Source organism: Saccoglossus kowalevskii, chromosome 20 (genome assembly GCF_978046115.1).
Source record: "Saccoglossus kowalevskii chromosome 20, keSacKowa6.1, whole genome shotgun sequence".
Lineage (NCBI taxonomy): Eukaryota > Metazoa > Hemichordata > Enteropneusta > Harrimaniidae > Saccoglossus > Saccoglossus kowalevskii.
The window spans coordinates 22,490,531-22,517,122 of NC_140660.1; the positions used below are offsets into that span (position 1 = coordinate 22,490,531).

Consider the following 26,592-nt stretch of genomic DNA (forward strand, 5'->3'; position numbering starts at 1 on the left):
TACTGCACTGAGACTTCGCTGGCGATATTTTTCCTGGGTATTTTTCATTTCGACATCATGCTCATCCCGTATGTTGATGTTGTGTCACCAACCTCCAGTGACAGTATAGTGGTGTCCTCATCGTCAACATTCGAGGTAGTTACGATGGTGTCTTCAGTCTCCAGTGCGGTGGAGCAGATGTCACAGGTTTTCACTCGACTCGTCCGACTTTGTTTCGTTGAGGGACTGTGTTTCGTAGTAAAACATACGATTTCTGCTATTCAGAAACTTGCAGGTTTTGCTTGTCATTGAAACAGTCTTTTTCTGATTTTTTCCCGTGCTATTTTTCAAAATAAACTTGGTCAATACAAAATAAATGAACAGTAATATGTAGTAGAGAAAAGCGATGCGATGAACAATCAGCAACGAGTGAGTGTATCCGGTCATTTGACCGAACGCGTACACGCAATGTTTATTTGCCGGATTAAGCTAATTACAAATGTTATTGTTTAGGCTCAGAGGGGCTTAGCCGAAGTGCACATTCCCGGGATTTCCGTTACTTGTAAATTATTTTTTTTATTTTTTAAAAAGACGTTTTTTCTTGAAATAAAAACGTGATTTAATAAAAAAACAAGGTCTTATGACTGCCTATATGTATAAGTCACCGTTTAATGAAAGAAAAAAAAGTAGAAGAAAAAAATCACCGCGAAAGTCTACTACATCCTTAAATCATCAGACCACAAAACTGATAGCAGCAAAAATATGACAGTATAAAATATAAAGCAATACCAAAAGTAAAAAAAATAAAAGTCAAATGAAAGAAACTTTTTTTTCCATTTCTAGTATCTATTGGCATAGACCTACATTTGTATATTACTATATAGAGAAAATAACATTTCAGTTCAGTTGAATCTCATTAAAATTGATCAATTTCATTTCAAGAAAGTAGTTGGAAATTGCTAATACTTTGTGAACAGGTTTAATTATTGATATACAGGTACATGGTGAAATCATGGAAGGTAAGAGGAGAGAAGAGATGAAAAGTTGTATTCAAGATTTATGTCATTTCAACTCATCATTATTTTTGCTTATTTACTCAATTTTTAAAATTGAAAAAAAATCGTGACTGTGACTCACTATGTACAAAAGGAATGAGTTGGAAATACACATGTACAGAACGGTTACCATGATGTGATAGGTTATTGACAAGCTCTGTCATCGCTACGAAATGACTTATTAGTTTTCCAGTGTGTGTAGACAGTAGACTACTTCCTGTAGTGAAATTGTTTCAGGTTGAAATTTGGAAAAATCATCATATTGTCTCCTAAAGAAGTATTTGTAAGGTCTAAGTGAAGTTTTGTACCAGACAGAAACAAAATGAAATCTAATTGAGGTAAACCGAAAGTACAAGTATCAATTTAATCAAACTAGCAGCCATCAAGAAAAAGACTAAAATGCAAAAATATTTGCTAAAATTACAGAATTGAAGATATCTTCATGAAATATTCAATTCTAATTGAGGTTCACCCAAGGTACACATAAATGCAATGGCAGAGCAATAGGAGTAGTGGTTTTGAGTAGAAGTCGAAAATAGCATTTTTTTACCAAAAATGAACAAAATATTTGCTAAAATTAGTGAAATAAAAATATCTTTGAATGTAATAGAGGTCCACCCAAAGTGAATGTACCGGTATACATATTACCAAAGCAATTTGAGTAGAGGGTTTTAAGAAGAAGTTAAAAATAAACATTTCTGAAAAGTGACAAAAATATTCATAAAAAAATTGAAAATTGAAAATATACGTTTTTAAGAAATCATTTATATTGGATGGTTGCCACCAATGACAGACATTCACGTATATATAAACTGTTCTCCTCTGTCATTTTTTATGACAGCAAAGCTAGATAGAAAAGCGAGTCTTGCTTTTTATTTGTAATAATACACATCTACTAATAATCCACCCACATTTGTCAGTTTGTATTGATGTTATTTCAACATACTATGAGGTTATTACGAGGATACCGAAAAGTAAGCACGAAAACAGTAAAGCAAGACTATCGACCAACATGCAGCGGAAGTTGATGCAACAACGTACTATCTGAGTGCATACGGTGCAGTATCATCGTAATAACATTATTATTATACATCTTTTCCTCCCAATGAAACATCATGGGAATGCCAAAATCAAAAAGTTTAGAACAGAATCAGCGAACTTCTTTGTGTGGTGTCTGGTCAACGCCTTGTGGCAACCATGTTTTTTTTTAATATTAGAGGACGCTTACGTGGGTAATCATTCCATATTTAGAATTCGCATTTCCTATTTTGGTAGGATGAAAATACCCCATAAAATACCACAAAATTACGGCACGGTGTAACTTATGGCGTTACGATGACAGATGTATAATAAATGTACTTACTTATAGTCTGAAGGAATATCAATTGTCAAGGTAAATCTTCTTTGCAGTTCATGATATATTCGTGTTAAGATTGATACAATGTTAGCAGACCCTGGTACGCCACCGATACAATGTGGTATCACATGTTGCAACCCATAGTACGTCTTCTTGTCTCTCAGTTTATCAACAACAGCAGCCTGGTGGCGAAAACAGAGACTGGATGTCTAATTAAATGTCCGTTTATGTCTGTACATGTTTTAAACTTTACACTAATGTACCGGTATTAACAGACACAATATCTCCCACACTATGACATAAAAAAAATGTTTATTAAATGGGATACAGTATCACAACAATGCACCCAGACAATCAAGCAGAAATTTTGTGGTACAAACCCCCTAAATTTGTGGTTCTCACTACCAGTTTAATTCCCACTAACCACTATCAATCCACCATACTTACCATAACCGACTCACCTCTAGCAGTCTTCCCCTAACCACTATCAATCTACCATACTTACCATAACAGCTGAATTTTCCCTACCAGATTTCCCACTAACCACTATCAACCCACTATGGTTACTATAACAACTGAATTTACACCAGCAGTATTAATTCCCACTAACCATAATCAATCTACTAAACTTACCATAACAGCCGACTTTCCACTACCAGCTTTTCCACTAAGCACTATCAACCCATGTTTACTACTGGACACACTGTCCAGACATTGCTTTAATAACGCTTTTCTTCCAACAAACGTATGCAGATGATCTTCGATACACGCTTCATGTAGGGATGCATCATGGGAGATTTCATCCTGAACTGCTTCCTGTAGAAGAACATAAATGTGCAATGAACCCATTCATAGAATCTTTCTCTAATAAGATTACAGTAGTTGATTATTCCACAGTCAAACATTGTGTCACTTAGTTACTGTTGCTAATCTAATAATGTACAATGACTGGACTGGGCGATTTTTTTGCATACAAGTTTTTCACTTTATTTCAATTCTAACAAGACATTGCAATAATTCAAGCTCCACAAGTTTTCCTGCCAAAATTATGGTGCCTTTTTTTTTAGCTCAGTTGCCATCAAAGATGACTGAAACAGAAAGATGTATTATAATAAGGATATTATGAGGGTAGGACAAAGTATGCACTCAGACAGTGCACATGATACTATGAGGTTTTTTAAGAGGATACTGCAAAGAATGCACAAAGACAGTACAGCGGAAGTATCGACCGACGCACAGCAAATGTCGATGCAACTACATACTGTCTCAGTGAATACTTTGCAGTATCCTCATAATAACCTTATTATTATACATCTTTTTCTCCCAGGGATACATCATGGGAATGTCGAAATCCAAAAAGTTTAGAACAGATTTAGCGAACTTCTTTGTGGGGAGTCTGGTCAAACACTGGGGGCAGTCATGTTTGTTTTTGTTATTAGAGGACGTTTACACACATAATTGTTCCATATTTGGAAATTTGCATTTCATAATATGGTAGGATGAAAATACCCAGTGCAATACTGCAAAATCATAGGACGCTGTAATTTATGACATTACGGTGACAGATGTATAATAATGTCTGATACTTTTCTCTGTATTCCCTTAAAATCCTTGTATTGTAAAGGTACACTTACCTCATCTGGGAAGGACTTCAAAATCGCATTCCATAAATTATTAAGAACTCGGGTTCCAAAATGTTCCAGTTTACCAACCATTGGCTTCCCATCTATCAGACCTCCCCATTCACACGGGTAACTAGAATTGATAAAAACATAGTGAAACTAGCATGACCTTGCCCTAACATTACAAAATGGTAGTAAGAAATCATGAGAAAGTCTAGTGGTGAAAAGGACAGAAAAGTGTCATTAATCATATTTTGATAATCCAATTTAAAAGAAATAGTGTTTACTATAGCCTCTATTGGAATTATGAAATACCAAGAGCAAATACGGTAATGGAAGCCTATGCAGTATACCATATTTACTCTATTATAAGCCCATTTTTACAAATTAAATTTCATTGTGTACTAGTTCATTAAAATACGACTTATTTTTACCATGATGCTTGACTTGAATAATTGTAATAATTTAAAAAAAATAATAAAACTATGCACATAGGTAGTACCATCGTTTGAATCGTACGGTCCCGTGTCTTCGACCTATAGGCCTCTACACAATACCGTGCGGGATCGCATAGGCTAATTGTGTATCTTAAGCAGTGAGATCTGATTGGGCGCGCCTAGAAACAAGACGCCCAATCAGCTTGGACGTACCAAATTATTAAATAAAATTCCACTTCCTGTTTTTTGTGGCTATAAGACATCATTCCGACACAAAACTGCGATGATTTCCTGTACCCGATGAGGCTTGAGGGCACCAACACCAAAAAACTTTCGCAATTTTATCATCACAAATATCACAATTTTGTTTAAAATGAAATGCCAAAGAGGGATTTGTAACACGCAAACTGATTGGACAATGATTAGCCGCGACTGACTACTGAGGGCGCTGTTAGAATACGCATATTTGATGGTCGTTCTGCCAAGGTCTGTTTAGAGGCTTGGCCGAATAAACTTAGACCTTGGCTAGCAAAGATGAGGTAGTACCATTGTCCTGAGTCATAGCTACATTGATTTGTTATACAATATTGTTTTTGTGCAATAGTGTGATTATTCTCACAATATTATCAAGGTATCACTCACTCATCATAAACTTCTAGTCCACTTCTTCTGATTTTCTCTTTTAAACTCTTGATCTTCTCTTTGCTAGAATTGGTCTCTGTTTCAAAATCTGATTTCCATTTTGATGGTACATCCCTGCAGGAGTCGATTAGAATATTACACATTTCACATTTATTTAAGCATGAATAAACATGTGTGTAAGATTTACCAGTACATACAGAGAATTTAAATTATAGACATACTACAGTGTTAACCCCAGACATTCACATTTGCATAAATATGCATGGCACCCTTATATTTTGTTGTGTTAATTTATGTCAATTTCACCTCAAACAGTACAGTCTTAGCATAACTTAACTTCCAGACATTCACATTTGAATAAATATACATGGCACCCTTATATTTTGTTGTGTCAATTTATGTCAATTTCAGCTCAAACAGTCTAGTCTTAGCATAACTTAACTTCTAGGCATTCACATTTGCATAAATATGCATGACACCCTTATATTTTGTTGTGTCAATTTATGTCAATTTCAGCTCAAACAGTACAGTCTTAGCATAACTTAACTTCCAGACATTCACATTTGCATAAATATACATGGCACCCTTATATTTTGTTGTGTCAATTTATGTCAATTTCAGCTCAAACAGTCTAGTCTTAGCATAACTTAACTTCCAGGCATTGACATTTGCATAAATATGCATGACACCCTTATATTTTGTTGTGTCAATTTATGTCAATTTCACCTCAAACAGTATAGTCTTAGCATAACTTAACTTCTAGGCATTCACATTTGCATAAATATGCATGGCACCATGAAATGACAATCAATATAAATTAAAGGGCGGCAGTCGCTGTGCCGCGTCCTGTTAGATATGGGACTCATAGCGACGTATACAACGCATGTAAAATACATTGTTTATTTACATGAAATTCGAACACGCACTGCGCGACAACCACCAAGCTTTAAATCATAACCAACATACCGCATAAAATCCCCAGATCTCAGATAAAAAAATGCTCTATCTCCCATATTCTGTGAGTCACACAGGGCTGCATGGAACATTTCTAATTCAGTTATCGACCGTCCTGCAGGATAATCTTTCAGCCAATCAAATTCTTCTGTATCTGGTGCCAGATATCTTTCTGGAATCCATCCATATCTGTCACCAAGGATCCCAATAAATAAATCACACCTGGAGACTTCACTTAGACATATCTCAATAGATCTGTTGAAGTAAATTACATGTAGACAAATGTTGAAAAAATAGTGACTGAACTACCAAAGAATTGACGCACCATAAACACTTTTGGAATAGAAATTTTGGAAATTTCCTGAAAATTTGTGATTTGTAATATTAATTTTTTTTCAGAATTTAAATCAAATTATCACATTGAATTATGAACCTCGACTGTTTCCTTTTATTCAATCCAAAATGGCTGCCAAATTGAACAGTTTGTTGCTATGGGGAAATTGCAAAGTAATTGTATCCTGGCCATTGATTTGATTGAACATTTTACTCTACAAAATGTCACAAATTTTTAGTTCTTTTAGAATTTTCACATTGTTGATTGTGTCTTCAATATTGCAGAAGATTTTAAAAATCTGTAACAAACTACACTGTGTAACATTTATCACAAAACAGAGATGTATATGTGTGACTCAACAGAAAGTCAAAGTAAGAAAAACTGGAAAATTATGCCGGACCAGTAAAAATGAAAATAAATAAATAAATAAATATGAAATCAAACCAGTGAAATTAATTCAGAAAGCAGACTCACTTGTTACTTTTGGCTTCATCTTCTGTTACACCCCATCTCAAATCAACCTCATACACATTAATGAAATGTTTCTTAGCTCTGGCTCTCAGTTCAGGAAAGACGAACCGAGTAAGTAAATCTCTTTCACCATGCATATCTCGGAATGTTGATGAAATGAACACTCTTGCTGTTCTCCACCTAAAGTAAATTTAAATCTAAATTATTGAGAATTGCTTGGACTGCTTGAATTACGCAAATCATGAAAAAAAAAACATATGATTTTCTCTCAAATCTGGCAATTTGCTTATCAGAGTAGTCACTCAACACAACATATGTCCCTGAGTCTCATGTTTTGGAATCTGTTACAAAATGGTGGATGCAACACAAGCCTTTGATTCTGCTCAACAGAGACATGCAATATCCATCATCTTAAAGGCATGAATTATTCAAACATAGGTGATGCAATAACAGTTAAAATCTCTGGAACAATATGTGCCAAAAGTTAGGTAAACTAGAAAATATTTGTGCATATATTTTTGTTATGCTTTGTTATGAATCACACTTTCTGTATGCAAGAGTTGCTGGCAACTAACACAACTAATCAAATATACAAATTGTATTCATTGCATGGGACCCATACTAAACAAGACACAAAGTAGTGACTATGACATAATCCATGATATAATTTCAATCTTGAACTTTTTAGCACACTGTTTTGCAATGAGCGGTTGACATGTTATTGGTGGTAATGTAGTTTTAGTGCTACCTGTGAAAACACATATTGGCAATGGAGGAGCAAAAACTCAAAAACTATATAAAATAGTTTTAACAGAAGTCAGCAATCATTTCATTGTGGAAATGTAAAACAGCATGTCACATTGATCATTATGAACTTTCAACCTTGAAATCATGACAATTGATACCAGTAAAAATAAAACAGTATTTTATCTACTTACCTGGGAGTGGTAGATATAACAGAAAGTGGCCTTTCAGAAGATTCCATTTTAGGAGCAGGGGTATCAGATTGAAGTAATTTTCCAATACCTGCAGTCTGAAAAAAAACACAGAAAACTTGTTCATTATAATTCTGAAAGAGATGCAATTTATACTTTAAAATATGACGATGATGATGATCAGCATTAGTACAGCATTTCTGATTTTATGTTTACAATATAATAATTTTCGGCTCTCGTTGTCATATGCTAGGGCAACTCTGATTAGGTGCATGTTTTGAAGTTGTATTTAAGCAAAATGAATTACTAACATTAGTAAGAAAAATGTTCGCTGTAAAATATAATAAACCTAGGGCATTCAAGTGTGTTTTTTTCATCAAAAATTACAGGGAAAACTCTCTTATATGTTCAGCACAGAAATTGATACCCGCAAACATTACCAAGAAAAAGAGGAAAAAAACACCTGTTATTACAAATTACACTTCAAGTTGTGTAACATACTCGGCCAAAATATTTAGTCCAAATATCAATAGTTGCATAGCTGACGTGTTACCGAGCCCTCCCCTCCCTCAGAACCACAAAATAACCTGAATGTTCATATTCATGTATCTAATTTCATGACACAATGTATTAAAATATACCTTGATTGCTCTTAGATTGTATGCCTCATCAATTTTATCGACATGCGCCAGTTGTCCAGTATCTCCTCGCTGTGCGATATAACTCAATATCTGATCACTGTATCCTGTAATGTACACATCATTGGTATTACTTGTCCAACTCTCCTCACAAAACCTGTGATCAAAAAGGAAATACTTCTTGATAAGTAACAATCGAAATGGACAATATACAACTCAACTCAGTGGTCAAGATACACACATGTATACTCTGCATAACACACACTGAGACAAAGTTACTTAGTTTTTATCCCACTAAGATCTACTTACCCTCCTTTATGCCAGATAAGATCTACTTACCCTGCTTTATGCCAGCTAAGATTCACTTACCCTGCTTTATGCCAGCTAAGATTCACTTATCCTGCTTTATTACAGCTAAGATCTACTTACCCTGCTTTATCCCAGCTAAGATCCACTTATCCTGCTTTATGCCAGCTAAGATCCACTTACCCTGCTTTATGCCAACTGAGATCTACTTACCCTGCTTTATGCCAACTAATATCCACTTACCCTGCTTTATGCCAGCTAAGATCCACTTACCCTGCTTTATGCCAGCTAAGATCCACTTACCCTGCTTTATGCCAGCTAAGATCTACTTACCCTGCTTTATGCCAACTAAGATCCACTTACCCTGCTTTATGCCAACTAAGATTTACTTACCCTGCTTTATGCCAGCTAAGATTTACTTATCCTGCTTTATGCCAGCTAAGATTTACTTATCCTGCTTTATGCCAGCTAAGATCTACTTATCCTGCTTTATGCCAGCTAAGATCTACTTACCCTGCTTTATGCCAGCTAAGATCTACTTACCCTGCTTTATGCCAGCTAAGATTTACTTATCCTGCTTTATGCCAGCTAAGATTCACTTACACTGCTTTATGCCAGCTAAGATCTACTTACCTTGCTTTATGCCAGCTAAGATTTACTTATCCAGCTTTATGCCAGCTAAGATCTACTTACCCTGCTTTATGCCAGCTAAGATTTACTTATCCTGCTTTATGCCAGCTAAGATTCACTTACCCTGCTTTATGCCAGCTAAGATTTACTTATCCTGCTTTATGCCAGCTAAGATTTACTTACCCTGCTTTATGCCAGCTAAGATCTACTTACCCTGCTTTATGCCAGTTAAGATCTACTTACCCTGCTTTATGCCAGCTAAGATTCACTTACCCTGCTTTATGCCAGCTAAGATTCAATTAATCTGCTTTATGCCAGCTAAGATTCACTTACCCTGCTTTATGCCAGCTAATTAAGATCTACTTACCCTGCTTTATGCCAGCTAAGATTTACTTACCCTGCTTTATGCCAGCTAAGATTCACTTACCCTGCTTTATGCCAGCTAAGATTCACTTAGCCTGCTTTATGCCAGCTAAGATTCACTTACCCTGCTTTATGCCAGCTAAGATCTACTTACCGTGCTTTATGCCAGCTAAGATCTACTTACCCTGCTTTATGCCAGCTAAGATCTACTTACCCTGCTTTATGCCAGCTAAGATTCATTTACCCTGCTTTATGCCAGCTAAGATCTACTTACCCTGCTTTATGACAGCTAAGATCTACTTACCCTGCTTTATGCCAGCTAAGATCTACTTACCCTGCTTTATGCCAGCTAAGATTCACTTACCCTGCTTTGTGCCAGCTAAGATTCACTTACCCTGCTTTATGCCAGCTAAGATTCACTTACCCTGCTTTATGCCAGCTAAGATCTACTTACCCTGCTTTATGCCAGCTAAGATTCACTTACCCTGCTTTATGTCAGCTAAGATTCACTTACCCTGCTTTATGCCAGCTAAGATTTACTTATCCTGCTTTATGCCAGCTAAGATTCACTTACCCTGCTTTATGCCAGCTAAGATCTACTTACCCTGCTTTATGCCAGCTAAGATTCACTTACCCTGCTTTATGCCAGCTAAGATCTACTTACTCTGCTTTATGCCAGCTAAGATCTACTTACCCTGCTTTATGCCAGCTAAGATCTACTTACCCTGCTTTATGCCAGCTAAGATTCACTTACCCTGCTTTATGCCAGCTAAGATTCACTTACCCTGCTTTATGCCAGCTAAGATTCACTTACCCTGCTTTATGCCAGCTAAGATTCACTTACCCTGCTTTATGCCAGCTAAGATCTACTTACCCTGCTTTATGCCAGCTAAGATCTACTTACCCTGCTTTATGCTAGCTATAATCTACTTACCCTGCTTTATGCCAGCTAAGATTCACTTACCCTGCTTTATGCCAGCTAAGATCAACTCATCCTGCTTTATGCCAGCTAAGATTCACTTACCCTGCTTTATGTCAGCTAAGATTTACTTACTCTGCTTTATGCCAGCTAGGATCCACTTACCCTGCTTTATGCCAGCTAAGATTTACTTACTCTACTTTATGCCAGCTAAGATTTACTTACTCTGCTTTATGTCAGCTAAGATCCACTCACCCTGCTTTATGCCAGCTAAGATTCACTTACCCTGCTTTATGCCAGCTAAGATTTACTTACTCTGCTTTATGCCACCTAGGATCCACTTACCCTGCTTTATGCCAGCTAAGATTTACTTACCCTGCTTTATGCCAGCTAAGATTTACTTACCCTGCTTTATGCCAGCTAAAATCTACTTACCCTGCTTTATGCCAGCTAAGATTTACTTACTCTGCTTTATGCCAGCTAAGATCTACTTACCCTGCTTCATGCCAGCTAAGATCTACTTACCCTGCTTAATGCCAACTAAGATTTACTTACCCTGCTTTATGCCAGCTAAGATCTACTTACCCTGCTTTATGCCAGCTAAGATCTACTTACCCTGCTTTATGCCAGCTAAGATTCACTTACCCTGCTTTATGCCAGCTAAGATTTACTTACCCTGCTTTATGCCAGCTAAGATCTACTTACCCTGCTTTATGCCAGCTAAGATCCACTCACCCTGCTTTATGCCAGCTAAGATTCACTTACCCTGCTTTATGCCAGCTAAGATTCACTTACCCTGCTTTATGCCAGCTAAGATCCACTCACCCTGCTTTATGCCAGCTAAGATTCACTTACCCTGCTTTATGCCAGCTAAGATTCACTTACCCTGCTTTATGCCAGCTAAGATTCACTTACCTTGCTTTATGCCAGCTAAGATTCACTTACCCTGCTTTATGCCAGCTAAGATTCACTTACCCTGCTTTATGCCAGCTAATATCTACTTCCTGTGGAATACTTTATTTTCGCTGGAATTAATTTTCACTGAAAAGGCTTTTTGGGCGTTTTGCTTGGAATTTATTTTCACTGATTTTTGATGAGTTTAATGTAAAATATAGGAAAAAAAGTATATTCGCTGGATTTTATTTACACGGAATCATGCCTTCAGCGAAAATAGCGAAAATAAATTTCAAGCGAAAATAAAGTATTCTACAGTACCCTGCTTTATGCCAGCGAAGATCTACTTACCCTGCTTAATGCCAACTAAGATTTACTTACCCTGCTTTATGCCAGCTAAGATTTACTTACCCTGCTTTATGCCAGCTAAGATTTACTTACCCTGCTTTATGCCAGCTAAGATCCACTTACCCTGCTTTATGCCAGCTAAGATCTACTTACCCTGGTTTATGCCAGCTAAGATTTACTTACCCTGCTTTATGCCACCTAAGATCCACTCACCCTGCTTTATGCCAACTAAGATATACTTACCCTGCTTTACGTCCACTAAGATCCACATTAACAAATAACAGATTTGGATTCACAAGATGACGATATTTGTTGAGGAAATCCATAATACCACTTCCTTCAGAACCTTCTAATCTTGTGCCATCTGATAATATTATCAAATTATCAATCTAAAAAACAATAATAAATGTATGAGTATTATAAAGAAAATAAATTTAATATTTTCTCATCTCTTTTACTGTCTAAATTTTGAGGAAAAATGTTTTCACATTTTCACTAACTTGCTCCAAATTCAAAGTTGATATGATACAATGCAAAACAATTTATAGCACAATACAATGAAATGCATAATTACATACATGGCAACAAAAACAATATAAATTATCTTTCTGAACAATCAAGCAGTATTAGTTTAATAGTGTAACTGACGTATGTGATCGAATGTGTTTCTTTTCTAGAAAATGTGGTTCATATATACTGTAAAACATGTCTTTTTAACTAGCATGTTATTTTAGCTAATTTAGCTAATCTGTAATTTCACTAATTCAAAATGTCACTAATTAGAATAGAGTATAGTTTCACTGTAAAATTATTGGCACTTTAGCTAAATTAAGATTCAGTTAGTTCATGCATTGAGTCAAATTCGCTAAAATGGCATGTTTTACAGTATGTGATCATAGCACTCTTTTTTTGTGTGTATGTTCCAAATAAATTATATCATATTCACATCACATTTAAACACGTTGTTTTTGTTTACATCTAATATCAGATGAAATTACATCTGAAATAGCAACAATTTAGTACATGACTGAAATTGAATCATTTATTCATTCACGTCATTGAATGCAAACGAGTTCCACTCTGTCATCTTTGATGACAGCGGAGATATCGTCATGAAATGAACAAATCTTACAGCGGTCCAACCAAGGTACATATTAATAAAGTATCAAACTAATTGGAGTACAAGTTTTTAAGAAAAAGTAAAAAATAACATTTTTAACCAAAAATTATAACGAGCAGTCTCTCGGCTGAGATAGCTCCGCTATTAGCAATGCACATTTCAATTAAAGAATTGAAGATATCATTAGAAAATGAACAAATCTGAGAGAGGTCCACTGGTAGTACTTATGTGTATGATATCAAAGCAATTGGATTTGCAGTTTTCATCAAGAAGTTGAAAATATCACTTTGTACCAAAAATGACAAAATTAGAGCATTGAAGATATCATCACAAAATGAACATTTCTGAGAGACTCTGGATGACAATCATCCATACCAAGGGCCCCCCTGTCATCTTAATAATAACTTTGACTCAGTATTATGTCAATGCCCCCTGGACTATCAGGAAATGACAAAACCACAAAAGTGGTTTCTCCTTAAACAATATACCGGGTTCTGCCGTAAATTCGCCCAGGGTCGTTAAACGGCAGTTGGGTTTTTAAAAAAATAAAATGAGACCAAAAAACCACCCAGGGCGAATTTTTCGGCAGTTTTTTAAGGTGTTATTTTAATCTTTTCTGATGCCTAAAACTTATGCCATAGTCATTGACGCCTATTCAAGAGTATTGATGTTTATTGCAACCAGCGTGAATGGGTTAGCTTCGTTTCGACAATGAGCTGTTATCGCTGTAAACAATGTTAAATTATTCTTCAAATGCTCAGTTTTTTTTGAAAACAACTAATTTTTTATTTAAAAACAAATCATGCCGCTTTCCTATCAAAATCCAAGCCAGAAGATTGTACAACAACATCGGCAAATCTCTTCCGTGCTGCGTTCAATAACATTAACATATTTAAATGAGCTATGGTAATTTGAACACGTTTGCATCATCCATCTGTTTCATTGGCTAACTTATTATCGATTTGACCAGTCAGGTCAAAGCACACCATTTCAGGTCAAAACATGGCGGATATTCATTTCTACAGCATCGAGCGTTGAAAATGCGATCGGAATCATTCGCTTACGATGAAATAAGTTGAAATTTATTTGCATTTCATAACAATTCAACGAATTTAATATTTGTTGTACGTTATTATAATTATTACTAGGTAATAATCAACAATTGTAAAACGCAGCATGACCGGATTGCGCTACCACGATCATTTGCTACTAAGGAATGCAGTTGTGTTCGTATTTGAAACTTCTTTTAAAATATACTTTTGTTACTAATAAAATGAAACAAAATAATTGTATTTAGCGCACAAGGTTCGTTAATGTGATTTTTTTTGGGAAAGATGCGCGGTCTACTTTTTAATCCAGCTAGAAACAAATCTATACAATTTTAGATTAGCTTCTGCAATAGTTTCTTTTGTTTTGGTTGGTCCAACTGTCGGTGTTGAAAATCAGTGTAGGTGGATTTTTCAATGAAAATATAAGCCCCCTAAAAATATTTGATGATAATTTTTTTTTAAATTTGAACCCCAAATATAGGCCCACCAGCCATGAAACCGCCCAGAGAGAAACTGGTAGTACTGTACCTGTAGTCTGTCTCTCAGCATATTTCTCAATAGATCAATTGGAATGCAGCCTCTTTGCTCAATGTTTTCAAAATCCTAATAAATAAATAATTTAAAGTATTGTCAGTAAACAGCTGGATTCAGTTTTACAGAGAAAGAGAATAAGATGAAACACCTAGTCATGTGCGTGCCATACGTTATATATTTACATTTACTGTATGAACAGCATATTAAGTGAAAATGTTGCAAAGATTGAATATTTGTAGGCTTGCATTCTGAAAAAAGTAATATAAAGAAAATTTTGAAAATATCTTAATCTGCAATTAACACAACTTTAAGTAGCTGTATTATCACTCACATCGGGAATCACAATTTTATGTGAACAAACAAGTTGAGCAATGAAACACACAAAAAAATGATAACAATTGAACAGATGAAGAATGATGACTAAAACATAAAGAATGATGACATCATTTGGAATAATACCCAAAGAATGATGACATCACTTGCAATGAAACACAATGAATGACATCACATGCACTAGAATACAACAAGTGATAACAACTGAACTGACAAAGAGAATGATGACATTACATAAACATAAACACAAAATGCACAAGAACACAATATAATGACGTGTTAATAACGATTGAACTAAGACACAGAAAACGATGACATCACTTGCCCTTAAATAAAGAAGAATGACATCACTAGCACTGAGACACAGAGAATGATGACAACTTTTAAGATAACAAAAATCTCCAAAAAAGGAACCGAAATGCTGGCAGCAAATCATCCATATCACATACCTTGGCAAAGTCTAATAATTTCTTCATATTGTCTAGAATGGTACCTTTTTCTAGTTCTACTGATTTGTATACATTATTTGGTCCACATGCTATCAGTTGACACTCCTCACATGAATATTTACACATCAATCCCAGTAGAACACCAACCTCTAACACCTGAAACAAACATATAGGTAAGTCAGTATCATATGACCACAGTGCATACATGGATTATTCTCACAGTAGAGACGCACAGTACGTCACTCAGACAGCATGCCATCACATCGACCTCCGCTGCACCTCGGACGATACTCCCACTGTACTTTTTTTGTGCATACTTTTGGGTATCCTCGTAATAACCACATATTACTCGCCTGGTGCAATGACAAGATCTCTTGATAACCATGACGATAATGACAGGCATCATGCCTAATTAGCATAAATTAACATATGATCTGAAAGTGTAGTTTTATAAATTTATGATTTCACTGCCTTTTTGTCACTCTGTGTAGAGCATGTGTTAAAAGGTTATGACCTGAGATTACTCATTCATGGAACTTGATACTTGTAGTGTCATGGGTTGTATTATCTACAATTCATTCAATTCAAAGATACTATCCCATGATTTGCTCGTGTCAACCAGCTCTAGAAACAAATTGGTGTCGATCCTCAGATGGAAATCAACAGTTATCTTGTTTTAGTCCCACTATTGCCATAAATTTCAACTGCAAACTGGTTTGTGTCCCACTAATATCCCACAGAAATCAATATCAATAGTTGTCTTGTTTTGGTCCCACTCTCCCCATAAAATTCAACTGCATAGAAAAGTGTTATTATTACCGTCTTTGACGTTCCGAAAGCTCGTGCGGATGTACACGGTCTGTTCATATTACTTCCCACATTGCAGAATAACACAGTCCTACCATGAATTGGTTGCACGTTATAACTTGTTGCAATCTTGACGGCCGTGTCTAATGCTTTACGATATTTCGTTAGCAGCTTAGATGTGTATTTTAATTCATGTGTACTAGAAAATAAATTACAAACACACACACATTTATAATATTCCCTATTTCATTAATATGTTCTTTAGTAGCACTGATCAATAATTTGAACCATTCATAGAAAGTTTGTTTTATTAATAGAACAAATCGTTTGTGTTTAGTTTTTTTGATTTGGAATAATAAATGTAACTATCACTACTATGTGTCACATGTTTTAAATTTACACAGACAATTCACAAGACAGTACGAAATGTGAATATATTTAGGTTTTAAATACAATGATTTATCACAGAATAATGGCCACAAAATAAAATTGTTAATAGAATGTGACACATTGACATGAACTGAGTAACCGCAAAAATTTGAAATGAAAATATTACTGCATTGTTTTCTGGATAACGTGACTATGTTCAAATGTGTTCTTCTATATCCAGACTTTCTAAAAACATATGGTGAGATTTTGAATAAGATAGCAAACAAAGAATTCTTTTTCATTATTCCTGCTACCTTAATAGATAGAGCAGCAAAAACAAAAGTTTCAATAAAAGGTTTATACATACTCTGTACGACTGTCTCCAGTAGCTCGAAATCCGCCTCTACCTCGGCCTCGGCCTCTGCCAAGACCACGGCCTCTACCACGGCCTCTTACAATTGGTGCATTTGTTGATATCGCTGCAGCATAATTCCCTGCAAATATGAATTATTATTTTTAGTTCAGGTACTATTAGGTTATCATGAGGATACCACAAAGTATGCATGAAGGCAGTACAGTGAATGTATTAACTGACTTGTAATTGGGGTCAATGCAAACCTGAACTGCCTGAGTACATACTTTGTGGTATTCTCATGATTACTCTATTACAAGTATACACAAAAGTACACAGTACCGTGATTGTATAGCAGAGGTCAATGCAATCCTGTACTGCCTGAGTATATACTTTGCGGTATTCTCATGATAACCTTATCATTTTTTTCTTTAGCTTGTAGTAATTATTTTCTGAGAGATAAAATTATGAAATGGCAATATTTTCATGCAGGGATAGGATTCTATATATAAATCTATGTACAACTTGCAAGTATGCACAAATTTAGACTTAAGTTTGGCATTATAATCATTAACTATTTGCAAACTAGACTAGCTTGTTTTTGTTATATGGCCACCAAAGTTGGGTTTAAATGATATAGGAAAACAGTGAATAAAAGTTGCTGAGTTAATTTCCAATTACCAGCCTATTAGTCTCTCACTTCAACTACATAGATGTTATTGGTTACTGAGATTTTGTTGATAGTGAGACGGTCACATGACATGTCTTGGTCCCTCAAATCGTGTTCTACCCCCCCTCCCCCATCAAATACACTGTTCTAAATACCATGGTTACACAGAACAGGGGGGAGGCAGTGGATACAATGATGGAGAAAAAAACACTATTTGAGAACCAAATACAAGTCACATACAGAGAGTGCACCTAGCAGTGTGTGTATCACAGCAACGGCAAATTTCAAAGAAACATACCTCGTCCTGCTCCACGCCCTCTTGTGAAAGATGGCATCTGTGTTGTCATATCTGATGATGTGTCCAAAGCTGCTGGGAGAAAGGAGGACATAGTAGGCCCACCTCTCCCTTGTCTATAACCCCGTCCCCGTCCTCTGATGTAGGATGACGTCTCTGATGTCGTCTCAGATAACGTGTCGTGAGACGTGTCTGTAGGTGTGTCCAAGGCTATGAGAAAGTATAGAGACAAAACAGAATGAGTTACGTTGTAGTAAAATTATGAATTTGTTAGAGTTATGACAACATCAATCACACTGAAACACAGTAAATGACATCTTTCACAATAAAAACACAAATAATGATGACATCACTCACACCAAAACACAAAGAATGATGACATCACTCACACCGAAACACAAAGAATGATGACATCAGTCACAGTGAAACATAAAGAATGATGACATCACTCACACCAAAACACAAAGAATGATGACATCACTCACAATGAAACACAAACCATGATGACATCACACACAATAAAACACAAAGCATGATGACATCACACACAATGAAACACATGATGACATATAACTATCTGAAACAGGAAGGACATCATTCACAATGAAACACAAAGCATGATGACATCACTCACAATGAAACACAAAGAATGATGACATCACTCACAATGAAACACAAAGCATGATGACATCACACACAATGAAACACAAAGCATGATGACATCACACACAATAAAACACAAAGCATGATGACATCATTCACAATGAAACGCAAAGAATGATGACATCACTCACAATGAAACATAAATGATGATGAGAAACAACTCACTCTGAAACACAGTAAATAATGACATCAATGAAACACAAAGAGGAAAGGAAGTTAGAAAGAAGTGGGAAGGGTAGATCAGGTGTGATATGAGTGATAGGAGAACTAGGAGTGATATAGAAACAAGTCATTGAAAATGACACAGTCCCCGTTAAGTTCTCTTTGTGCTCGTCATATTAAAGCGGAGGGGTTGTCGCGAGTGTGTCCTTGAAACTTGAGTTCCAAGTGGCGTATACCACAGATTGTTTATTTACATCAAAACACGTGTTTCGTGTCATAGTAATATGGCCAAAATAAAAACAGCCGTTATTCGGCCATCTTTGATCTGATTATGAAACACACTGATATGTATGATGTGCCAAATATGAACGAAAATGGTACATAAATTGTGGAAATATAGTAGTAAGGCCAAAAAGTCAGATGGCTGTCAATCGGCCATCCTTGACCAGATTTTGAAACAAATTGTCATGGACATGCATTCTAACATGTATAAAGTACATGTACCGGGGGTATGTGCCAAATTTGAATGAAAACTGACAGAGCACGTCCAAGATACTGCATAAAAAAACAAAAACAAGATGCCTGCCAGTCAACCATCTTTGATCCAATTGTGAAATAAATCGTCATGGACATGTATCCTTACATGTATAATCTATGTACTAAATTTGAATGAAAACTGACAAAGCATGTCCAAAATATTACATTTTCAAAAAAACAAGATGGCTGCCAGTCGGCCATTTTGAATCAAATCGCTAAACCACTGCATGTGCATATGTCCCACATAAAGTACTAGTCACATGCAAAGAATGAACGGAATCGGTCCAAGGGATTCTGAGATATGACTCCGGACGGACGCACGGACGCACAGACGCACAGACACACGGACGGACGAAGACCGAATTATAAGTCCCCGTTTTCGGACTTCGTCCGAATGGGGACTAAAAAAGAAAGACAATCCATGATGTTCTGTTCACTGCAATGTTCGCACGAAAGGTGAGGACTGAATGTCTGCTACAAAAATAAAATGATTCAATTTTGAATTTGCTTTTTTTTATAACTCAATGTAAAAATGCCGACTATTGAGAGAGTAATATTGTGTTGAGATACCCTTACAAAACTGACATAATCAAATGAGTACTGCACATTTTTGAGGTGAAAACACCCCCAAAATCTTCTTGCATTTCTTTAATTTTGTGCAATGTTTTGACATCATTACGAGGCAATGGCTTTGTTTGTCCTGTTTTTATGTTCAATTTCAAGCGTAAATGAATCTCGCAGTGAATGGAAAATAATCTATTGAGATACAATGAAGAAAGACGATAGAAAAGACACACAGACATACCAATACCTTTTTGCAGTGCGCGTTCTAAATCACCAAGTACTTCGTAAGCAGAAAAAAATCTGAACGGGAACTGTTTACTATAAATTACTGCTTTTTCATCGGTCAGCTTACGTAAAACCCAGGCGTGGTGTTTATCACTGATGCCCGCCTGTATCATGTTACGAATATTTCGTAGCATTGCCATGAAAGGTAACTTTTTATGATCTGGAAAATGATTTAAATAAATGAAAAATTAACTTAACTGCTTTAATTTGACAGATTTTCATGAATTTTACATATCTGGGAGGTGTGAAACAACAAACAACAAGAAATAACTGAAAAAAGCCTGAAAAAAAAACCATACTATAAAATGACTAATTTTCACTGGGTTTAAATTTCGCTGATTTAACTTTCAGGCATACTTAGTGGATTTTAAAGCGAGGGGGTCGTCACCTGCACATGCAGGAATTGAGCCCCAAGTGACGATAACAATACACACTAAAAACGCAAAGGCTCATAGAGCAGTTCACAGTTTTATCATTTAGATAATGTGTTCTATGCTAAATTTTACATATTCATTGGGTTTTAATTTAGTGCATTTCACAGTCAGCGAAATAAGCAAAATTAAAACCTTGTGAATAATTAAACCTTTTACAGTAACTCTCTGGTGCACTATGCAGTGTTATGTACTACACTGTATATACCAGCCACATGACACTAAACATTGGAAAACTCTTTATAAACAAAATCTCAAAAATGTTATTATTATACAAAGTGCAAAAACACAGCTCAATAAGTTAGCCAACTTTTGAAGTCTTGCCATGAATACATAATTGAGTGTTTATACGAGTTCATCGTATCATTATGCTCCGAGATAGGGACATCACATGATGTAATTCATCACAAATTTAATTATCATATTTGTTTTGCACAATCTCTGTTAAAGCGAGAGGGTCGTCACATGCGCACACACGGAAATTGAGTTCCAAGCGACGATAACAACACACGCTAAAAATGAAAAGGCTCATGGGTAGATGCTTGTTTGTAAACAATGACACACTATGGCTATCTGACGCATGCGCAGGTGACGACTCCCTCGCTTTAACTTGGTGGTATACTTTCTCAAGTGATGTGAAAAAATTCTGATATTTGTTTATATGAATGATTTATGTGTTGTCTGTAGTTCGATTTTTTCATCCATTTCAGCTTTATTCAGGTAACTATGACAATAGCTAAAGTGTTCTAAAAAGGAACTAACCAATCAAATCTTGCCAGGTGGTTGCTTTGTTCCCCTTTGATGATACCTGCGTCTCCCACGTCTCTGGTGTTGGTAGTTTCATCCGCTTGTCTGCTTTACTGACATCCCACTCCCCAGTCAATCCACTTTTACTAAAACTTTCTTCACTATCAGGATACCTAGATGTGAAATATTTAAAATGTACTTAGAAAAGATTATATTGTTAATTATCCTAACTTTTCTAATACGAATCTTATATTTTTGCAAAGGGATTGCCTAACTTTGAAAATCAGTTGCCTAATTGTGCAAGGTTAGCTAACTCTGCAAATATGTTGCCCATCCTATCAAAGGTGCTGACTGACTCTTTCAAGGTTTTGCCAAACTCTTCAAATGTGCTGCCTAACTCATCCAAGGTGTTGTCTAACTCATCCAAGGTGTTGCCTAACTCATCCAAGGTGTTGCCTAACTCATCCAAGGTGTTGCCTAACTCATCCAAGGTGTTGCCTAACTCATCCAAGGTGTTGTCTAACTCATCTAAGAACTCATCCAAGGTGTTGCCTAACTCATCCAAGGTGTTGCCTAACTCATCTAAGGTGTTGTCTAACTCATCTAAGAACTCATCCAAGGTGTTGCCTAACTCATCCAAGGTGTTGCCTAACTCATCCAAAGTGTTACCTAACTCAACCAAGGTGTTGCCCAACTCATCCAAGGTGTTGCCTAACTCGTCCAAGATGTTGCCTAACTCACCCAAGGTGTTACCTAACTCGCCCAAGGTGTTGCCCAACTCATTCAAGGTGTTGCCCAACTCATCCAAGGTGTTGCCTAACTCTTCTAACTCATCCAAGGTGTTGCCTAACTCATCCAAGGTGTTGCCTAACTCGCCCAAGGTGTTGCCTAACTCGCCCAGGATGTTGCCTAACTCTTCTAACTCATCCAAAATACTGCCTAACTCATCCAAGGTGTCGCCTAAGTCATCCAAGGTGTTGCCTAACTCGTCCCAGGTGTTGCCTAACTTGCCCATGGTGTTGCCTAACTCGCCCATGGTGTTGCCTAACTTGCCCAAAATGTTGCCTAACTCTTCTATCTCATCCAAGGTGTTGCCCAACTCATTCAAGGTGTTGCCCAACTCATCCAAAGTGTTGCCCAACTCAACCAAGGTGTTGCCTAACTCTTCTAACTCATCCAAGGTGTTGCCTAACTTCCAAGGTGTTGCCTAACTTCCAAGGTGTTGCATAACTTGCCCATGGTGTTGCCTAACTCTTCTAACTCATCCAAGGTGTTGCCAAAGTCATCCAAGGTGTTGCCTAACTTGTCCAAGGTGTTGCCTAACTCGTCCAAGGTGTTGCCTAACTCTTCTAACTCATCCAAGGTGTTGCCTAAATTCCAAGGTGTTGCCTAACTTGTTCAGAGTGTTGCCTAACTTGTCCAGAGTGTTGCCTAACTTGTCCAGAGTGTTGCCGAGCATATGTCTAAGAAATACAACAACTGTATTTTCCTACACTTACTTTTTCCCAATCAGACACATAATATTAAAGACGGGTTCAGTTATATGTAGTTTCCGTATTAGCTGCTTGAGGGTAAAGGTCAACCTTATCAGCTCATCTTCATTTTCACTCTGCTCACTCAAATAGGATCTCTGAAATAAAACACATAATAATCTATATGCACAACTTTCAAAAGGTCACACATCCTGGTACTTTGAATAATCTCTAAAAGGTCACACATCCTGGTACTTTGTATGACTTTCAAAAGGTCACGGATCCTGGCACTTTACATGACCTACATGTATAAAAGGTCACATATCCTGGTACTTTGCATGACCTCTAGTTTATGGAGTGCAGAATCATAATTAATTGTGATTTTCTCAATTATTTTTTTACTAAAAATGAAATGAATTGGCATTCAAGGTGAAAAAAACAGTTCAACATTTCAGAAAATAAAATTAATTGCAAAGTAATGTTGGTATCAAAAAATGTGTTCAAGCAGCTTTCATCCGATGGAATTTACAGCGTGCCTTATTATATTAGAGAGTAGTCTAAAACACAAGAGCTGATTGGTTGCTGACACAAGTTGTGTGCAAGCTGCTTTGCTCTGTCATGATTTACACGTACCTTCTAGAAATCAGTCTATACATTTGTATAAGTGCTGACCCAAGTTGTGAGAACATAACTCATGGTGTGAACTCTAATATTCAGTAAGCATTATACCTCATGGCATGACTCTTAAAGGTCACACAACCTGGTACTTACCTGCCTACTCAAACCAGGAGTCTCATCCACTCTATCCTCTTCATCAGATGTGTCCCCAGATGTACTATCAGATATCATTCTTTCCTTTTCTTTCTTTTTGTTGTTTTTGTCTTTCTTCTTTTTCTTAGTTTTATTGTATTTTGCTAGAAAACAAAGTAGTTTTTTAGGTTTGTAGGTTTCACACAATGAATAGAAAGTGTACTCCTATGTGAGTTACACAGGCTGCCACGAATATATCGCACATACATGTCTTAGTTGTGAAAAAGGACAAAAACAATGACCTTGGCATTCAAATAACCACAAAATGGTGTAATTGGACATGGTAATATTAGTAGTCATAGATTCATCTCACATAGTATCGAATAGAATCTAAAGATGGCTGCCGTTAACATGTTACTTAGCAACAGCCACAAACAAGTGTAATTGAACATTGTAATATTACTAGTCACAAATTCATCTCACAGAGTATTGAATAAAACTTAAAGATGGCTGCCGTTAACATGTTACTTAGCAACAGCCACAAAAGAGGACATTGTATTATCAGACTTTACATCCACACTTATACCATAGCTAAAAACAGACACAAAATGTTGTAATTGAACATTTGTAATATTAGTAATTAGTAGACTCAGATTCATCAGTATCTACACTTACCTAGCTGGTAGGCATCAAATTCTGGAAATTTAATCATCATAGCTTTACGTAAAGCAGACGGCAATGAACCAAAGTTGATGGTCTTATCACAGAGAGTCTGTCAGAAAATATAACAAATTCTGAATGTTAAAAAGTTCATTGGTATTTATTAATGTTTTTGGAAAATTGCATCGGATGTGTGCATATGTGCAGACTACAGGATATCTATGCAAATTCCAAAGATTTTTCAGAATGTCTGAATGTAGGCGATCACCTGACAACATTTTTGTTCAAATAAATTTTGAGAAGTTCATAATGCACATGGGTAATGGGTTAATGTGCATGATATATCATGTATAGCGCCCTCACCTGGTAGATTTCTGCCACATCTATCCAATCAGATGGTAGTCTTATTGTAGCGTTGAAGTATTTCTTAATAAATGGCCGACATTGACCTCGGTTACTTGCTAACGCCAAAATAAAGTTAGGCACACTACGAATATTTAACTCGCGTCGAGCGTACAGACCAACCTGAAATGATAAAATCCTAAGAAAGTAAGTAATCATGATGACCACATAAAAATGTTAACAATGCTAACAACATAATGTAGTAGTAATTTCAAGGGTTTATAAGATAAGGGCATGCAACTTTCATAACCATGTACAGAGAAATGCAAACTCATGCAGGACACTAGCAAAATGGTCAGAGATGAATTAGTTATTTCAAAAAATGGTTGATTTGCATCTTGCAATTTTGCAATCAACTTGTAGTTTTAATATATGGCATCTTCAATTTGTGTGTGTTCTTCATCGGATATCACACAATTAAATTTTCCTCATTTTATAAATACTTGATTTCTCTCATATTTCCATATTCAATCTTTTGAAGCCTTCCAATCATACCGTGTACTTGTACATGTACCACACATTTGCATCAAGCATTAAAAATAAAAATGCGTAAATCTTTTTAAATAATTATTGCATACCTTGAGAATAAACTCTGGATCATACATAATCACTTTATCAGCCAGCTCCATGAGATGTAATCTTGTGTTGTCATGGCGATCATGAAAATCAGGAGAGCTCAATAAAGAAGCGCTAACAGCATTCACAAACGATGTCTGAAAAATATAACAATTTACAGTATGTTTATTTATCCAGGCCTGTGCACTAAAAAAAGACCCTCCGAAAAGTAATAGGGGATGTTCGGTTCCTTGTGAGACTGTGTGTATTGTGTGAAAGGCACAACCGTCTGCAGAAAAATAAAACTATTCAATTTTAAACTTAAATTTCCTTTCTTTTTTATTGTTCAATTTTGAAAAGCCTATGTTTCAGAAGGAAATATGGCATTGATATACTCTTACTTCATTAAGACTAAATCGTCAAATGTGAATAACACACTTATTGATATAAAAATATTTTCACGTTTGTCAAATCCCACACATTGTTTGATGCCGCTTTGAAGCCATGACTTTTGTTCGTTCTGTTTTACGTTTGATTTTACGAATAACATGAAATCTCACAGTGAAAGAGAAAATTAAAAGCAGAATAAATTATCCCACTGACTTGTTCTATATTTGATAGAAACATTTAAATGTTTTGTTTATTTAAATGAGAAAGAAATTATTTATCAATTTGAAATAAATTATTATTATGACGTAAAATTGAATACCTGTAAGTTTAGTTATCTAAAACCTAGAAAAGTATCATCATTGTGCTCTGGTCAGATGACTTACAAGGCTCTCTCTGATTGGCTGTTTGTATGAACTAATTGAATGCCAACATTATTGAGCGAATTAAACTAGTCTGATGAAGCAAATACATGCATAAAAGGAATCTGATATCAACTTTTCAAGTTATTTTGACCACTATTACGATGACAATGACAACATTTCTAATTTACATTCGGATTTTGTTCATTGCACACATGGTAGATTCAAAGAAAGCGACAAATAAAAACTCAGAACCATTATCTGATATAGAGTCTTGAAGAAACTATTCTTGTAATTAGAAGGCTTAAATCTGGCTAAGCATGTCCTCATCCAGCCATCCAGCCACCAGATATATCAAATTTTGACAAGTAATTTGCCTAAACATGTCTCATATTAAGTAACATAGGTAAAGGCAAAGGAGAATAAATTTAAATTATTAATGACAATGATTCTCATTATTAAAAATTAAAATTTTTATGAGAATGCAAAAAACAGCCAGCTTGGAAGTTATTCTCAGACTGTACTGTATTTTTTTCAATTTGTCCCAAACTCCATAAACTACAACATGTTAGTAATAAAATAATGACATTAAGAATTTTAAGTTTAAATCATGTGTTTCACTACTTGGTATGATACTGCACCTATGTGCAATGCATCATGGGATATAACCTCCATTGTATGTCATGAAAAATTATTGTAAATACTTTATTTTTGCTTGGAATTTATTTTCACTATTTTTGCTGAAAGTAAAAT

General features: G+C 35.8%; 1 protein-coding gene across 1 annotated transcript in view; it reads right to left on the reverse strand.

The window, feature by feature from the left end:
- Positions 1-44: 44 nt before the first annotated feature.
- The window catches only part of LOC144353129 (telomerase protein component 1-like), a 29,181-nt gene continuing 2,633 nt past the window's right edge, over positions 45-26,592 (reverse strand). Inside the window, exons 4-25 of the mRNA XM_085494458.1 lie at positions 25,114-25,248; positions 24,497-24,658; positions 24,149-24,245; positions 23,495-23,637; positions 22,751-22,881; positions 21,267-21,424; positions 20,036-20,233; positions 17,866-18,072; positions 16,913-17,039; positions 16,189-16,375; positions 15,370-15,525; positions 14,582-14,656; positions 12,128-12,273; positions 8,428-8,581; positions 7,790-7,884; positions 6,855-7,031; positions 6,059-6,301; positions 5,093-5,206; positions 4,026-4,146; positions 3,025-3,207; positions 2,398-2,573; positions 45-225 (exon numbers count right to left, since the gene is read on the reverse strand). Coding sequence (XP_085350584.1) covers positions 45-225; positions 2,398-2,573; positions 3,025-3,207; positions 4,026-4,146; positions 5,093-5,206; positions 6,059-6,301; positions 6,855-7,031; positions 7,790-7,884; positions 8,428-8,581; positions 12,128-12,273; positions 14,582-14,656; positions 15,370-15,525; positions 16,189-16,375; positions 16,913-17,039; positions 17,866-18,072; positions 20,036-20,233; positions 21,267-21,424; positions 22,751-22,881; positions 23,495-23,637; positions 24,149-24,245; positions 24,497-24,658; positions 25,114-25,248 — 3,366 coding nt within the window. The remainder of the gene's footprint in view (positions 226-2,397; positions 2,574-3,024; positions 3,208-4,025; positions 4,147-5,092; positions 5,207-6,058; positions 6,302-6,854; positions 7,032-7,789; positions 7,885-8,427; positions 8,582-12,127; positions 12,274-14,581; positions 14,657-15,369; positions 15,526-16,188; positions 16,376-16,912; positions 17,040-17,865; positions 18,073-20,035; positions 20,234-21,266; positions 21,425-22,750; positions 22,882-23,494; positions 23,638-24,148; positions 24,246-24,496; positions 24,659-25,113; positions 25,249-26,592) is intronic.